Source organism: Rousettus aegyptiacus, unplaced genomic scaffold, assembly GCF_014176215.1.
Source record: "Rousettus aegyptiacus isolate mRouAeg1 unplaced genomic scaffold, mRouAeg1.p scaffold_m13_p_13, whole genome shotgun sequence".
Taxonomy (NCBI): Eukaryota; Metazoa; Chordata; class Mammalia; order Chiroptera; family Pteropodidae; genus Rousettus; species Rousettus aegyptiacus.
The window spans coordinates 4,439,869-4,458,583 of NW_023416288.1; the positions used below are offsets into that span (position 1 = coordinate 4,439,869).

General features: G+C 36.4%; 1 protein-coding gene across 7 annotated transcripts in view; it reads left to right on the plus strand.

Annotated features, from left to right (window-relative positions):
• The window catches only part of NAPEPLD (N-acyl phosphatidylethanolamine phospholipase D), a 38,651-nt gene extending 20,039 nt beyond the window's left edge, over positions 1-18,612 (plus strand). For all 7 annotated transcript variants that reach the window (XM_016145931.2, XM_016145929.2, XM_016145932.2 and 4 more), the window contains exons 3-5: positions 7,559-8,205; positions 10,881-10,995; positions 15,395-18,612. In XM_016145931.2, the coding sequence (XP_016001417.2) occupies positions 7,559-8,205; positions 10,881-10,995; positions 15,395-15,523 (891 nt within the window). In that variant the 3' untranslated portion in view covers positions 15,524-18,612. The remainder of the gene's footprint in view (positions 1-7,558; positions 8,206-10,880; positions 10,996-15,394) is intronic.
• Positions 18,613-18,715: the final 103 nt, after the last annotated feature.

Consider the following 18,715-nt stretch of genomic DNA (forward strand, 5'->3'; position numbering starts at 1 on the left):
ACTTAACGTGAGATCTACCCCCTTACATTTTTAAGTGTACGTTTTTGTTGACTACAGATATAATGCGTACAGCAGTTATCTAGAGCTTATTCATCTTGCTTCACACACTTTTGCCAGTTGATAGTAACTTCCCATTTCCTTCTCCCCCTAGTCTCTGGCAACTACCTTTCCACTCTTTGATTCTATGAATTTGACTATTTTAGGTACCCCTAAATGTGTGGAATCATGCAGTATTTGTTTTTCTGTGGTCCTGCATATTTACTATCAGATTTAATTCACTCTGTATCCCTATCCATCTCTTTCCTATGGCCCTACTTAAACTTTCCCTTTATTGTTTACACTATTGTGACTGCATCATTATTTTTCACTGATGAGCCCAGTAATGTACTATGGCCATGTCTCCTTTCTTATATACTTTTCCTCCCTGGGGTTAATGATACCTCTTTTTACATCTGCTTCACTTTCTATGTATTTATGACTAATCATTTCTTACCTTCCATGGCTTCTCAATACTGTTTTCCCGAGGGAGATCCTCAGGTGGTCTTTCAGTACCAGGTTGTAATCTGGGTTGACAGCTTCAGGCTCCCTGACAGCTTCTGTTCCTAGGGTCTCCCTTCACCATCATCCTGGCTCCTTTTCTCTTCAGTCTTGGCCCTCTTTCCTGCATTCCATTTGTTCCTCTTTCTTGGTTATTTTCTTATTTCAGTGGAGCACATTTTTAATGAGCTTCCTGAAAAAAGTGTACATGTGAAGTCAGTGTTTTGACACTTTGCTTGTCTGAAATGTCTTTATCCTCACTCTTGGTTGCTAGTTGTGGATATAGAATTTTAGTTTGGAAACAGTTTTCTCTAAAATTTGAAGCTCAGTGCCATTATTGGTCCTTTGTGTATGACCTTTATTTCCTTTGTAGAAACTTTGGCACCATAGTTTGAAAATTTCACCATGATGTAAGGTTATTTATTAATCATGTTCTATTCCTGGGGGGCCCTTTAGATGTGAAAAATCTGGTTCTTTTAAGTTCTAGGAATTTTCTTGTCTGTTTTTTTGAAACTTTATTTCCCTCCATCTTTTCATTTTAAAATGACTTCTAATTATATTTTGGATCTCCTAGATCCAAATCATCTGTGATTATCTTTTTATTTCTTCTGTATTTCATTTTTTTTTGTTTGTTTTACATTTACAGATTTCCTCAATTTATTCATTTCATTTTTAAATACTTTAACATGTGTCTCAGAGTTTTAAGTGATGGGCGAAAATGCCATAATATGAATTTTTAAAAAGAGACTAGAAAATATGAGTACCATATGATGTTAAACATGCGTAAAAATGGAACCATGGGTAAAGATAGCGTATGTTAACAGTGGTTATAATTTATGCATATTGTTATAATAGATGGCTACTCTTTCTATGTACTTTTCTGTATTTTCCAAATATTTTATGAAAGGCATTTTCTCTTATAATCAAGGAGGAGTTAAAAAATATTAAGCCATTTTGAGAGAGAGAAAAAAATGGCGTAGATGATAGAGGTTCATTCCTCTGGCAACCAAATCAAAGTTGTGACGAAAACAAGGAGCAGCAGCAAGGGAAAATGGCCTGGGATCTAGATGAACAAGCCATATAACTGGGGAGAAATCCAAGAAAGCACCATGTAATGGCAGAAGGTAGGACGGGGCAAGGACGCGGGGCTGCCAGGTCTCCAGGCGCTGAGTGAGATGGAGGCAGCAGCAGCGGCAGAAGCCTCTTACAGAAGCCGCATCCATAAGTGGGTTTTCACGGTAATGGACCTGTTCATTCTGAGCACCAGTGCTGATTCGGCTGCGTGCAGGGGGCACCAGGGACTTAAAGGGAGACAGTGTCAGAGTGAAGACTGAGGAGAGACTTGCTCTGTACAGACGTGCTGGCGGTATCCATTGTTCCTTATTGAGCTCTCCTCACTTCGACTGCGCAGACACAGTGCTGCCATAGCCATGACGTCATCAAACTGGATAACAGAGGTTGCTCTGCTCAGAGGATTTCCTGAAACCCCGCCTACCCCAACTTGGGCCCCAACCAAGCCACATCCAGGTGTATCCTCAGTGAGTCAGGTGCTCCTTGCTGAGACTCTGCACTGGAGGCAGCCTAGGTGTTTGGTGTGGCCTTTTGAGGCAACTATAAGCACAGCATCTGTGGGTTGCTTGCTGAATCTTAACAGGTGGCCCCAGAGGGATAGATGCTTGGGCTAAGTTTGGTCTGCTGCTGAACCCCTCTCAGGACATGCCACTGGACACCTACTTCACAAATACACACTAATAAGACCAGGAAACTTAGGAGCTTTGCTTAGCACCTAGAAACTGAGAGGCAGCCAAAATGGGAAAACAAAGCAGCAGAAACCATATGAGAGAACAGAACAGAGATCCAGATATAATGGAGTCAAGTAATTTATCAGATGGAGAGTTCAAAACACTGGTTATAAAGAAGCTCAGTGAATTTTTGGGAAGCGTAGATAAATTCAGTGAGAACTTCAACAAAGAGATAAAAAACATAAAAATGGAAGTGGAAATTATAAAAGGGAACCAGTCTGAAATGAAGAACACATTATCTGAGATGAGAGGTATATTAAATGGAATAAACAAACTGGTGAATAAAGAAGAGGATCAAATGCCCTCTCTAGAGGACAGGAAAGCCAATCAGGACACTCAATCAGAATGGCAAGAAAAAAGATGCCAAGACTATAAAAATAATTTAAGAAGGATATGGGACAATATTATGGCTCCAAATATTCATCTGATCGGTGTAACAGAAGAAAATCAAGATGTTGAACAGTTGTTTGAAGAAATAATGACAGAAAACTTCCCTAACCTGGTGAAGGAAATGGACATAAAACCCCAGGAAGCCTAGAGATTTCCAAAAATTGGGGATCCAGAGAGGCCCACACCAAGACACATCATAATTAAAACGCCAGAAGTTAAATACAAAGAAAGAACATTAAAAGCAGCAAAGGAAAAACAATTACCTACAAGGGAACACCCGTAAGACTGGCAGCAGATTTCTCAAAAGAAACTATGCAGGATGGAAGGGCTTGGCAAAAAATATTTGATAGGATGAAGACCCAGGGTCTACAACCAAGAATACTTTATCCAGCAAAGCTATCATTTAGAGTTGAAAAACAGAAAAAGAGCTTCCCAGACAAAAATAAGCTAAAGGAATTTATCACCACCAAGTCAATATTACAGGAAATGTTGGAGGGACTTCTTTAAGAAGAAAAAACATGTATCAAAAACAGGAATTAAGAATGGTAACAACTACATTCTTATCAGATAAGTACCTCAAATGGAAAAGAATTAAGTGCTCCAACTAAAAGATAGAATGGCTGAAAGGATAAGAAAACAAGACCCCTACAGTGAAAAGGAAGGAGATGGAAAAATATATTGCTTTAATGGACCTAGAGGGTATTTAAGTCAGAGAAAGATAAACACCATATGATTTCACTTATATGCAGAATTTAAGGAATAAAAAAACCAAACTAATCAAAAACATACAAATATAGTGGACAATTTGGTGATGGACAGAGGGGAGTGGAGTTTGGGGGGGCTGGGAGAATAGGGCTGAAGGGCTAAAGAAGTACACATTAGTAGCTGATGGATGGTCACAGAGATGGGGAGCATGGCATTGGGAATGCAGTTAGCATTAATACGTTGGCTAGGTGGAGGGCAAGGGGAGGGAGAGTGCAATTGGGGAGATCGTTTTAATGAGCTATGTCGATGTCTAACCAATGTACTGTATACTTGAAACTAAATTTAAAAATTATTTAAAAATTAAGCCATTTTGATGGATATATTTATAATACAGATCCTAAGAAAGAACAAATATACTTTCAGTTGGAAGAAAAAGATTAACAACTCAGGTCTTCTTAAAAGTGTTTTTTTTAGAAAATATTATTTTAAAAGGTTTGCAGTAAATCTTTGTGTCACTCATGCACACAAACACATACTCTTAAAATAAGTATTTTACCAAAATATAGGTTTTATTGTTTTAAAGTTATATCATTTATGTCATGGAAAGAGTTATGGTTTAATGAAAAGAGAGGGTCTTTAGAGTCAGGAAGACCTTGATTCCATTCCTGATTGGACACTTGTTTGACTTTGGGAACTTTCTGAGTGACTGACCCCCCTTTACCTTGGTCTGGTTATTAATCCTTCACAGAGTTGGTTGACATAATGTATTTAAAGCACCTGGCCAAGAGTAGTGAGTAGTGGTTGAATGAATGTTAGGATTTTTCCCTTTCCCCAAGAAAAGTAAAATATCAACTAGTGTACTGGTTAATTATGGGCCTAGGGGTTTTCCTATTTGCAGCTTTAAAGTCAGAAGACCAGCCAAGAAAATCATGATCTAGTAAAGAAAATGTCAAGTGCGTGCTTGATTTCTTCAAATAAACAAGAATTTCCCAACCCCCAGTGCCAGAGCCAGCCGGCTGAGATCGAACAGCACCTGAAAGAGGGGGGGGTGAAGCCTAAGTGAAAAAAGAGAAGACAGGAAAGATCTTTCCGGGAGGGCATACAGTCAGAGCTGCAGCCCCGAGTTTATTTAGCATAGCCTTTTTATGTGATTTTTGAATACCATAATCAATCACCATGTTACCATAGCAAAGCACATATCTATAACAATGCTTGTCAATTACACATGGTCATACATATCCCTGTCTCCATGGTTGTAAAACATTCTTTTACCTTAAAAGGTGAGTTTACGAGGCTCACCAAGATAACTCAACTTCTTGTTTCCTAGAACCATTGTTTAAGCAAACTCAGTAGCCATGTTATGGCTTCTAGCTACGTGACTTCTTCAGTGTCTCATAATGGCTTCCATCATGTCTCAAAGTGGCTCCCGACACCCCAGTATGCATTCTTTTTAAAACTGATGATTGGGATAAAAAGTAAAAAAAAAAAAAATTTCATTTCTGGAATCTCAATTGTAAACTGTTTTCCTTTAGTTTTATGGGATAGTAGTGCTAGAAATCAAATTCCTTAAAATAAGCTGCTCTTTTGTGATGGGCTTAGAAACAATATAGTATGAAGAAAGGAACATGAAGAAAGTGTGACTGCTTAATTCAGATATCTTGTTAGTATTTTGCCTCTTTCAAAAAAAAACAGCTTTGTTGAACTATGATTCACCTCTTATACAACTGACTTGTATACAGTTCACTGGCTTTAATGCAGTTGCAGAGTCGTGCAAGCACTGCCACAATCTAATACATTTTCACTACCCCAAAAAGAAACCCCATGCCCTTAGTTATCCCCCCTCCGATTTTCCTGTCTCCCCCACCCCACACCACCAGCCCCTGGAAAATCATTAATCTATTTTCTGTCTCTGGATTTGCCTATTCCTGATATTTCATAAAAATAGGATTATACAATATATGGTCCTTTGTGACTGGGTTCTTTCATCACTTAATCTGTATTTTGGAGAACAAGTTTAGGCTGCCAGAGGTATTCTATCAAAGGTTTTGTTTCCCCTCAATGGTCAGCAGATAATGCCACATATTGAATCTTAAATGGCTTTTAAACTTAAAGCAAAAAGAAAACACGTTTTCAGGGAATTTTGTTTCAGATATTCTGATGCACTGTTTAAACATGATTCTACTTAAACATTTCTTATAGTTTTATTAACATAATAAGGTTCCACATATTCAAAAAGTACAACTTGATGAGTTTTGACATAAGTATATATCCATGAAATGATTACCACAATCAAGATAATGAGCATGTATCATCTCCAGAAGTTCCATGTGTCCTTATTCTCCTCTGTCTGATCCCCACCCTATTGTTACTTGTCGTCTTCCACCTCTGCAGCATCTCTTCTCCTGTCCAGGCCCTTTTCCCACTCAGACCATCTCAGTGACCTCTCAATTTTTCATCACCAGCATCTCCTCAATCTGCCTTCTCTCGTCTCTGTTCATTTTTGTTTCCTTTGTCCGGGTCTTTATCCTTCATGGCAGCTGTCGTGACACACTCCAGGTCATCAATCATTTGCACTCTGACAATGTTTCTTCTAAACAAATTTGGCCTTTTATTTTTATTTTTTATTTTTAAGATGCTTCTTCATTGCCTCTGGGTGGAGTATATGGCATTCTGGGCTCTTACTATGCTCTGATCCTTTATAGATTTCAGTTTGTTCCCTGACCCCAAAATGCCAGTTCATATTTGGCTCTGTCTTTGGTTGGGTACTTTCTCTACCTGAAATGCCGTTTTTACTTTTCTCTGCTTCATGAACTTGTCACTATTCCTCAGGAACTCATACAGGTTACTGTGTCTGTAATGCCTTTGGCAACTGGGCTCTTCTTTCCTTACCAGACTATAGCATGTCTTAAATTTTAATTAATCATCCACTACCATATCCTTTTCAAAATTGATTTGCAGCAACTTCTAAAAAATTCATGTAGCGGTAAAAAACAGATGGATGACTATATAAGAGCAAATGGACTATGAAGGTAGAAAAATAAAGCCAAGAATAAAGTTAGTATATGTTCCATCATGCCCTGCACATTGCTGAAGGCAGCTTCCGGTTTTATTCTGAACTTCCTTGTCAACGTGAAAAGGGAAGCATAACCTCAGAGTTTTCCCAGTGACTGTCAAATGCATAAAGCCAGTTGCTCTAGAGAGGATCTTTTCCTGTTACCAAGAATTGAGAGAAATGTTTCTAGGGTGAGTGGACAGGTGAAGGTAGTGTAAAGACAGCCTATAATACATTACTGGCAAGTTTCATGAGGTGGCTTCCTCTGAGAGATCTCAATGCAGTTGTATAGCATAACACCAGAGCACAGTTTATAAAAGCAATTTTATAACAGCAAGGACTGTGACCTTAAAACAGCTGCTTCTTGGTCTAGCTTAATCTAAGGGTAAAATGTAGAATAGCCAAAGAAATAGTACTTAACACATTTTAGTTACTGTTTTATATCTGTTTACATTCAAAAGTAATCAACTACTCCCATGCAGTTTACCATATTTGTTTTTGGTTTGATAAATGTACAAAACCTTAGTTAAGGGAAGGAATGAGGAGAGCCATCTGTGACTGTGATCCGCCCAAAAATCATTACAGTGCTGTGCTTTTAATTCTGTGTACTCAAGTCAGATTCAGATCTGAGATCCAAGATCTATAAATAAATGGTCAGAGATTTTCTTAACTATATTTATTTCCAGGTACTGACCTGCATCTGAGGCAGTCTCAGCAGCCAGTATACCAGCTAAGTGAAATGGCAACGGCAGAGGGACTGCAGCTAGGCCGGTCTCCTTCCAGCGCTTACAGAAGAGAGCCTTGAAAAACATTTAGTACATTCAGCATTGCTCAACGTTTTAAATTTAACTTTCCTTTTCTCTCCTGCATTTGGGGCTAAGAAGGTCTTCATTGTCATGATTAATGAGGCAGATTCATAAAATATGCATTTTCAAGAGAAAAACAAAAATAGCAAATTTATTGAATGACTTCAGTTTCCCAAGTAGCTCTTCTATAATTTAGGTCAAAGATGTTCTGTGATGACATAATACTTTTTAATTTTTTTAACAGTTGCTTTTCTTTATACACTTAGGAACTTGATAAAGAACTCCCAGTGCTTAAGCCATATTTTATCGATGACCCCGAAGCAGTTGGCGTTAGGGAAGCTGGCTTAAGAGTCACATGGCTGGGACATGCAACGGTAATGGTGGAAATGGATGAGCTCATATTTCTCACGGACCCCATCTTTAGCTCTCGTGCTTCACCTTCGCAGTACATGGGTCCAAAGCGTTTTCGTCGTGCCCCATGCACTATAAGTGAACTCCCCCCGATAGATGCAGTCCTTATCAGTCACAACCACTATGACCACCTGGACTACAATTCTGTTGTTGCTCTGAATGAACGATTTGGTAATGAGTTGAGGTGGTTTGTGCCTTTGGGTCTCCTCGACTGGATGCAAAAATGTGGCTGCGAGAATGTGATTGAGTTGGACTGGTGGGAGGAGAACTGTGTCCCTGGACATGATAAGGTCACCTTTGTCTTTACACCTTCCCAGCACTGGTGTAAAAGGACTCTAATGGATGACAACAAGGTTCTCTGGGGCAGCTGGTCCGTCTTGGGCCCTTGGAATCGTTTTTTTTTTGCAGGAGACACTGGTTATTGCCCTGCTTTTAAAGAAATAGGAAAAAGATTTGGACCTTTTGACCTTGCTGCTATTCCCATTGGAGCATATGAACCAAGGTATGTAGACTTCCAAAGAAAATATTTCTGCTGTTATTACTCCATAATAAGGTAATTGAACTTAAAAGTATAGTTACGATTTTGGAATACTACATAACTTGTTACGTTAATGGTGGACTTTGTTTTACATTAGTTGGGGTTGGTGGGTCAGATTCAGTTAAAATTTTTTAATTTTAAAATATTTAAATCAGTCATATCAGTTAAATAATTATTCAAAATCAGAAATTATATTACCAATAAAAAAGGACCAAGGTTTAAAGAATCACTACACCTAGCCAGAAGTTCATGTACTGTTCCAATTAGAGTTAAACTGATAAGCCAGTATAAAACCTAACCCTTGTTCTGCCTTTCACGTGGAAAATACTCTCCTTTATATAACCATTTTTTGCTCCATGACTAGAATGTGCCCATCCTCTGTCTTATAGCTCTGTTGCGTTTACCAGAGAAAAACTGAGGAATGGCCTATAGCATTAGTCCCTTGGAATGGGTTTCAGTGAGCACTGAATTTAATCTGGTAATGGCATTGTTGCATTTCTCACTATTTGCCCTCTAACCTTTTCATACTTATTACCTGTCTTCAGAGCAGGTAAAGGTCATATTAGTATTCAAGACATAGGAGACCCATCCACTGGCTGTGATTTCCTTAATATTGTCTATTTAAAGAAAATAAAAATGATTTCAAGGAATTGTTAGATTTCAGTCAACTCTGGTTGATATGTACAAATTGAGAGAAAATAAAGTGACAATAGCAAAGTAAGGGCTAATTTAAAAAATATTTTCTAAAGTGCATGCGGATACATACAGAATTGTATGCAGGATCTATTTAGGCCGTCCTACAAGCAGAAGACCACTAATAGATGAATTGAGCAAATCTGATCATTGGTTTCCATCTCATTTTATTACACTTACTAATGTTATAAGTTCACTAAAACCATTTCTTCACTATCTTTATTAATGCTTATTTCTCCCTTTTATGTTTTTATAGTTTCTTTAATGGGCTCTTTTTACCTTATTTTTAAAAATTATAAATCAGTAATAGTTTTGACTTTTACCTTTCCACTTAATTCTACTTCTAAATTCTAATAAAACCTCTCAAAACATCCTCCTGATTACAAATGAATTTCATGATATTGATCTTTAGTCTACATGTTCTTGATGTATCTTACTTGTAATTAGAAAAATAAGTTTTCACATTTACCAATATATTTATCATATATACGTGATTGATACAATGTGTACAGCCTGACTACACAAATTCACTCACAAAATTCCCCCTTCCTACGTGTATTGCAGCTGTCTTGTTACTAAGATGGTAGGAAGGGGAAGACATTTTCTCTAAGAGAGTTAAATTGTGGTAGCCTGTACTGCATAGTCCATTTCTCTGTTCAGTATTAACAGTTTTAGAAATAAGGATATCTATCAACAAACCTTCAGAGTATAAATTTAAGAAGTTTACACCAAAAATGACTTCCAGTAACCTGTTTAGAATGTTTCATCCTTACCTCTGGGATGATTCTATTCAAGTCGGGAATTTAAATTTTGTTTTTAATTTTTATACCAGAGTAAAAATTTTACATTTATTTCATATGGACATGAGGGTAGAAAGAAGTATGTTTATCCCTTTGATTTGCAATTGGAGTTTTAAAAAAGTGAAGAAACATGGACTTTTCCTCTTGCCCGGAATTTTGACTGTCAGGAGATAAGGCAGAACAGCGCGACTCTAATCTGCCTCCAAAGAGAGCACAGTGGCCTTGTTTCTAGGCTCCCATAGGGCCTGGCAACTCCTAACAGTGAACAACCTTCCAGTTGTTGCAGGTAGACGAACTTTTCCATGATGTGTCCTACAAGATGCAGAAGCACCTGTGCTGAATCCATATCCTTTCGTCTTAACTGCAGCAGTAGTTGGCAGCAGCAGACCCGGGATTATAATGTGAAGACAATGTTGTTTTTCTTCTCTTAAACTGATGACTTGGAAAGCAAAGGATTTGCTTGTAGATAGTACACTTTTCATTTTGTATCAGAAATAATAATTCTTTCTGCTGCAAGTGTTCCCTGTTCTTTCCAACATGTTAGGCAGCCTTTCAGTGTTTCTACACTCTCTAATTAGTCTCTCTCATGAACCCTCTTTTCTTGCCAAACCAAACACCTCACTGTTCATTTGTATGTTGTTTAAAATCCTCGAATAGTAATTGGATTGTTTTTGCTTCTGCTCTTTAAATATTACATATTAGTTTTTGTTAGCATTTCACTTTAGCAAGTTTTTAAAAATATTCTTTCAGCAAGTTATTCAGGTTCTTTTATAATTGGAGTTTTGTTTTCTAATTCTTAACCCATTATTTGGTTTCTTTGATTCATATCAGGATTGTAAATTACCTACTTTTTAAAGTAACAGATATATCTTCAGAATAAATCATCAGTAAACTCAAAATACATGTGAATTAAAACCTTACTATTCAGAGGGGCATTTTGCTTGGAGACTTATCTGTTGCATAGCAGTTTATACATGAAAGATTTTTGCTTATTTTTTTTTCCAGCAGAAAAGTGGAATCAAAGGAGATTTTGCCTACTGTGATTTAGTCCTGTGCAGTCTATTGAAGGCTGATTAGATGAAGCAGTAATTAGAACTTAGTATATATTTCAAAAGCCAGAATTAATAAATTGCTGTGTTTCTTTAGGTGGTTCATGAAATACCAGCATGTAGACCCAGAAGAAGCTGTAAAGATTCACATTGATGTTCAAACAAAGAAATCTGTGGCAATCCACTGGGGAACTTTTGCCTTAGCAAATGAGGTAAGTTTGATCATGATAGTTATTGGTTATGTGTTTGACATATGATAGGTTTCAGACATCAAGATACCCTACAATGTGTTCAGAGACCAAAATGGAATTAGAACCTATGCAGTCACCCTAGTCATCACACAAATTAAAGTGGTAAATCATATTAATTAGTAAAACATTATTTATATACAGTGAAAAAAACCTTATCGCAGGCTGTTCTTTTGGTTTATTTCTGTAGTTAGTGAAGTATATGTTTATATAACCAAAAATGTGTGGTCTTGGGAAACAGAAAAATGAGCTGTCATACCTTCCCTTTCAAGCAGCCTTCCCTTCTAGCCGAAAATGTAAGACACGTACATAATAACTCTGAAACAGGTGTTGAAAAGGGGTAAGTGCTCTTAGAGTCAGGGACTGATTGGAGGGTTAAGGGAAAGCTTCATGGAAGAGGTGACATTTGAACTTGGTTGTGAGAAGGCATTTCAAGAGGAGGAAAGGGCATTTTAAGAGGCAAAAGCATGGGGAATACAGAAGAATCTAGCTAGAGTATGGATGTCATATGGAGAGCAATGGGTTAAGTCAGGCTGGACAGCTTAAAACTTTTTGGAAATGTCATTCATCCAGTAAACATCGATTCAATGTCTGCTGTGTGTCAGCTATTGGAATAAAATGGTAGTTTAACTCAGACTAATGCCAAAGAGCTGTTTGTTTGTTTGTTTGTTTCCTTAAGATAGCTGACCCCTAGAACTCTGCCACTAGCCAGTTCTGGGATCAAGCAGGACAGAAAAAAGCTTTCTCTCCTTTCCTGGATCCAGGGCCTGCCCTATGCAAAATTTAGAAATTTACTTTGCTTTTTGTGGCATCTTCCATATCCCAGGGTCTCTTTAGGAACCATGTTTTCCATGCTGTTTATTTTAGCATTCCCTCTGTTCTGTTTCTGGCCTGTCCTCTTCCTAGGTTATAGCTGTTCCAGAGTTACTTAATATACTGCCTGCCCACTCGTTCCTCCCCGTCAAAATTCATATATCATGATGCAAGAACACTGAGCCACACTATTGGGAGGTAGAATGTAATGAGTAAATGAATGATCACAGGGGTGGGAAGGATGAGGGAGAATATGTCTGTGTACTCAGAGAAGGGGAAGTTTTCATATTGGCTTTCATTAGTATATCACTATATTTGGTGGCATTTCATATTTCATGTGTGTGTATTCCATATATAGATATATGTATATTATGTTCCATATGTAACATATACTGGTGACTTAGATTAAATAATAGTATTTTATTAAACATGTGCAAAGTGAGGAATCCAGAATGACTCTTAGATTTTTAACATGAGTGGGAAGATGCTCTACTGAGATGGGGAAGATGAGGAGAGGATAGAAAACGTCAGTCTCCAAGAATTATTGTGTTATTCAGGCTTGAAGAATTACTATTGTTAAAAATCTAATTTCCATCTTTATTTCTTAATGAAACTCAAAACCTCATTTAGTCTTAGCAATTTGGAATCTGTTCACATTTTGACATTAGTTGCATAAGCCTGACGATTACAAGTTTGTTAAATTATAAAGTACATGGAATTTGTGGGGAGGATGTTTTGCCTATGGTTCATAAACACTTTAAAACAATTTGAATATAAGTAGTTATAATAGCCGCTTATTATAATATAAGAGATTAAGGACATCCTTAATTTGGCAACACTTGGAAATTATACATATAGTAACATCTAATATATCTAAGGAATGATGAGTGAATTTCCTAGATATATTTAAGTACAAAAACTTAACTAGTTTTGGTGGAAATGAATTTCAGGCATTACAAAATGCTAACTTTTTAAATGACCACAGTCTTTATTTTGAATATCTTCTATTGGAGTAGATCATAAAACCTACCCCTTAGCCGGGAACTTATGAATTGTCTGAGGCTGGTGTTCTGGCCCTTAATTGATCCAGAATGCTGGGAGCTTCTGCTTTTACTGCTTACTCTTATTTATTTCTAACTTACTGTCTTGCTTTACACATAGTTCTTTGGTCCCATGGCTATAGCATATTTTTATCTCTCTTGCGGGACTGAAGTGTTTGTTCTATGAGATAGCTTTCGGTCACTCAGAAGGCTTTCTTGCCCACCTCGAGGACTATTTTCTAGATGGTTGAAACAGCCAAGAGTTGACCTATGAAGAAACTCCAATATTTTAAGATCAAAATCCACGCTAAGTTATAGCTTAAACCCAAACTTACAGCTTAGCAAAGAAATTCTTAGTGTGGGATGATTGTTTAAGTATATTGTTGGCTAAGACTTATAGAACATGGGGGAAAAAGAATTTAAAGAGAGTTATTTGTAGTGGAAAAGAATTTCATTATTCTGAAATCTCAAACTATTATAATTGTGCAAGGAAAATTTGACTTAGGCTATTTAAAGTGACATTTTATTGGTGATATATTCACAATATCCTATATGCATAAAAAAGACCAAAAGTAGCTTCCTGTTAGCAACTAATCCATTAATAAGTGGTCATCTGTAGGAATTTTGGGTAACCAATGTATAGTTAAAACTCAAGTTATTGAGCACTCGGTGGAAAGAGATCCTGACCCCCTAGACATAGCCATAAACCTGGAAGCGAGCAAGGGGGAGAAAAAACCTGTGTGTGGCCAATAACTGTTAAAACATGAACCTGTGCATTTTAAGCCACAGAATACTTTCCTGGTTTTTATAGTATATCACCAGCTCTTTCTCTTCTTTGTCTCTGTTCCTAGTTCCTCATCCCCTCCCTCTTAACAGTGAGTGCCTTAGGACTCAGTCCATGGACCTCTTCTCTAGTTGGTCTTAGGGCTTTAAATACCATCTATCCACTGTACCTCTCTAGCTCAGGTTCCCCCTTGTAATCCACATTTGTATTTCTAGGTGTCTACTTAACACTCCTACTTGGATGTCCATTAGGTACCAAAACCTAAGCCCAAAACCTAACTTCCTGATACTCCCTCACACTTGTTTCTCACATTTCAGTAAATGGCAAATCCTTCTTTCTAGTCACTCAGGGCAAAACCTTGACTTCTTTCTCTCATATCCTCTGTCTAGTTTTTTCCCATAGTCAGCTCAACCTTCAGATTATATTGAGACTTTGACCACTTTTTACCACCTTCACTGCTACTGCACTGCTCCGTACAGTCTGTTCTCAACATTGCATAGGACAGTGACCTTTACACCTTGAATCAGTTCATGACATTCCTCTGCCAGAACGACCTCGTAGCTTCCCATCATACTCACAGTCAAAGCCACAGCTCTCACAATTGCCTACAAAATTCTGTGCAATCTACTCCTTCAGGTCTTTGTTCTCAAAGGGGACTTCTTAGACTATTGTATTTAAAATTAAAATGTCCACCCTTCACCCCCACACACTTATCCCCCATTTTGTCCTGAAGATGTATCAGCCACTCAGATACTATTTTCTGATTTCTTATCTTTCTTTGTATTAGACTGTAAGCTCCAGGAAGGCTGGGGTTTCTGTTTGGTCCATTGGCCTGGTTACTCTGTGGTGTGCAAAAGAGACTACTTGCATGAAGGGTAGAGGTGGAGTTACCACTTGTGATTAAATGAGACTGATTTTTATTCCTGCTTTATACTTCCATGCTTTACAGGTTTTTAAGTTGAAATTGGGGGGAAACCTTTTGAAAGGGAAAAAATACAATTATACAACAAAGATTTAGATCAAAAGAGAAATAACTGGTGAGATGATATTTTTATACCTTTTAGTTCATTAGTTAGAGTAACACATACTCATTTCAATTTATTTGGAAAATATTTGAGCGGGTTGAAACATTCTGCACAGTGTGCTGTGTTTTGAGCTTTGAAAAGATGAGGAAACAAAGGGAAATAGGGACATTCCAACTGTATTTGCATCTCTGTTCTCTGACTCCCTCTTTCACTCTGTAAACTAAAATTATCGAAATGTGGTTAGGGGTTGGAGGTAATAACCCTTCTTCAGCCAAAAATATTTTCTCTTGCATTTGCTTATACACACGCTCTTATACTCTAAGTTTCTATATTCTTCAGAAATATTGATAACATCTAATTCTCTAATCTTTAGCTCTGATTCCATTTAGAATTGGAATTTCATGTACTGAAATAGTGATAAGATTTCATGCAGTCTAATAATATTTAGTCTAAGTTGGCACCAAATTTGATATATGTGGTGTTTGGATAGATTTGATAGGTATGACATTTCTATTGACTTAATAATTAATGACTCTAGTATTAGAAAAGGTGACTATTTGCTTACGTTTCGGTGAGAAGGGCATTATTTTAAGTAGGAATATGTTGGTTATTTTAGTTTGAATTCTTATATGAAATAGCCCCCAAATATATGTATGGTTAACTTTTTTCCATTTTTTTTTTCTCTCTCTGCCCTTTGCCAGCATTACTTAGAGCCTCCAGTGAAACTGAATGAGGCTCTAGAAAGATATGGGTGTAAGACTGAAGATTTTTTTGTCCTGAAGCATGGAGAATCAAGGTACCTAAAAACCGATGATGAAAACTTCGAATAAATATGAGCACAGGAGCTTTTAATGCAACAGGCATCATCTGATATAAATTTGAAAAGACTAAGAAATTCATGATTATGTTTTGTTACATTTGGAAACAACTTCTACAAGTTTTTGTTTTGTTTTGTGTAATAACTTGTTTACTAATATGATTGCCAATTCATATAAACAGAAGAGATCAGGTGTGGGTCACTTAAATAATGAATTGGCTAATGTCGATTTTAAATCTTGTCTCAAAGGTACAAGCACTGAATGGAATTTTTTTACTAAAGTATTATACTTTAGTAGTAGAATTTTCTGAGGTTATGAAAAACTTATTTTAAAAACTCATTTTTGTTCTATTCTTAAGGACTTTCTGCAAGGTGAGCTAAGGCTGTCTATATACATAGGTTTTTTTAGAGGCCTGCTCACATAAACATATTTTTTATATTCATATTAATGATGAAATTCACTCCCACATGCTTATAGCAGTTCTTGCTCTACTAAGATTAGCTTATATGCCAAATATTGATCTCTTTTTTAACCATAAAAATGGAAGCTTCGGCTAAGTTTCCATTTTTAAAGACTTCATTTTTTAAAAGAGGGAAACAGCATATTCTATTGCATGTTTACAATCCCCCAATCAAAAGCCCTGAGTTGGAAGAAGGGAAAGAGAACATGGTTATGAGAACATGATTTATGAAATTTTCTATTTTTAATCTAAAAGACCCACTAAGCACAAATATAGATGCAAGGAAATATTTTATGAAGATAAAGGCAGATCTTAAATGTTTATATAGTGTACTTTGAATTAAATTTTATTTTCTCTCCATACACTCGTTTTTTTTCTGGTTTCCTAGCTATAACTCTAAATATATCAGTAAGTATTTTGTTTTACATGATTCAGATGTCTAATATTTTTATATTACATGACCCATAAGCATGATTCTACTTTTGTTAAACCAGTGTGGAATACTAATGTTAAAAAAAAGATGGGAATCAGCTGACCTGAGTGTTTGTACTATAAGGGATCTGTAGTCACTTAATTACTCTGAACCTTTTTCTAAGGGAGAGAGCTGACCAGATGGAAGCCCATTCTATTTTCTTGATCCATAGTATCAGTGAATGAACTTTATTTGTAATCAATAAATAAAAATAATCAATAATTATACCAAATTCTACCCAGGCAGTGCTCTGTAGCACATATATATGCATGCTATATCTTAGCTACTTAATTCCATCATGGGTTTTCTGTGTACTCTGAAACAAATCATCTATGCTAATTGTGCCTATTTCCTCATGTGCAATGAGGAGAATTTTGACCTACCTCCAGAAAATGTGAATAATAGTGATTTTTTTAAAAAGCACTTTGAAAATATGAGGGAGAAAAAGATTTCTTGAGATATCACTGCCTAATACAGTAGGAAGATCTGAAAGCTGAAAATAGGCTAATGCTTTTCATAGTGTATTGTTCCTATTGCATATTTAAGCATATATATATATATTAGGACATTAAACCCTGTGGACTAACTTTATCTCACCCATTTTGTAAAATTTGGAAAGCCATAATAAATGTAAATGATCTTTAGTAAAATTTAGCATTTTTATCTACAAAGATGAAAATCAGTCAAGGGGAAATGTGTATGTAATATGTGCACATGTAATGCATGTGAATGTATGTGATTTGGGGGCACTAAACACAAACATTTTTCTCATAAGATACAGCTACAGGAAAAAAACTGAACAAGCATAAACTTTTTTTCACTTCCAAGGAACATGTAACAAGCAGATGTGGATCAGAATGTTAGGTTTATGGTAGATTTGTCCTGGGGTGTATTGTTCGAATACTAGCCAGTGTTCTTGTGGTCGCCTCCCTCGCTGTTGCATGCTGAACTGAAAATCATCTCTTACCCCTGCTCTACGAAGCAAGCCAAGTACATCTTGCTCAATTATTTTTTCTCCGTGAATGGCCTTAACATTATTTTTGTATTCATGTGTACCATTTAACTGAGGGTCTCTAAGCACTTTAAATTGTGTTCTAGTTCCACTTAATTGGGCATGCCTCATTTTTTGAGGCTGCCTCACAAGCTTTAATTTTTAATAACCATTCACATTCCTTCTACTTTGATGTTTTATCATTAACAAGGACAACAAGCTTCATCTCTCTTTATAGAATCTCACTTTTGAGTGGTTCTTCCCATTTTATCTTTCACTTACTTACATTTTGAAGGGTTTATGTGCAAAGTGAAAAAATATTTTTGAAAAATAAGACCAAGCCTTCCTTTTCCCTCCATTCAGCCTAATATACACTGTAATACCTTTTAATGTCTTACTAAGTCAATTCCATTTTCCTCTTTGATTAGCTAACAACCTACCAGAATGTGAGATTTTATTGAACTTTCCCTTTCTCCTGTGGGAACTGAGGAACACTGATATTCCTCATCATCCAAGAGGGTGGAACGATCAATTTGGAGAAATCCCATCTAATAAAAGCCACAATGTGCCATAACCTACATAGACAAAGATCTGCTTGTGCATGTTCATTATGTAATTTTTTTCTGGGCAGTTAAAAACAACTTCCCCTTTTCTCCAGCATTTTGATATTTCAGACCCAATGCTATGATCTCCAGGAAATATAATTATTTATTCAAACTGATCAGAGGAAAAGGAGACAGTTTTAGAATCCAAAACTGTCTAAAGCACACTGAAACCAAATCTTGGTTTTTAATGTGTACATTTTGAATACATTATTAAATGAGGCAGATTTAAAAAATTATTATAAAGAAATGTACCTTTCAGGGAATTAATACTTATGTTTGTATCACTGATCAATAAAAGTATTATTCTTAGCCAATATATGTACATTACTACTGTAGCCAATTGGGAATTTACGTGTTTTAATCTTAATACTAACTCCTTTTCTACTGTAAAAATATTTCCTCCAAGTTTGATTTCTGTATCAGGATAACCTTGAAAATACACATTTTTATGTTTGAGGATTTGTGACATCCTATGGAAATCCATGTATTTACAAATGAAATTTAAAGTACTCTTAAAGCTTTGCCTTAAATACATTAAAAGAAAGGCATCTGCTTGCATATTGATTTACTTAATACTACGCATGGTGGTGGTTATGAACCTGAATATTATAAAACCTGGCTGAATTCAAATATATTAATACATTGATATAGTAGCTTACGGAATAAAAGTGCTATG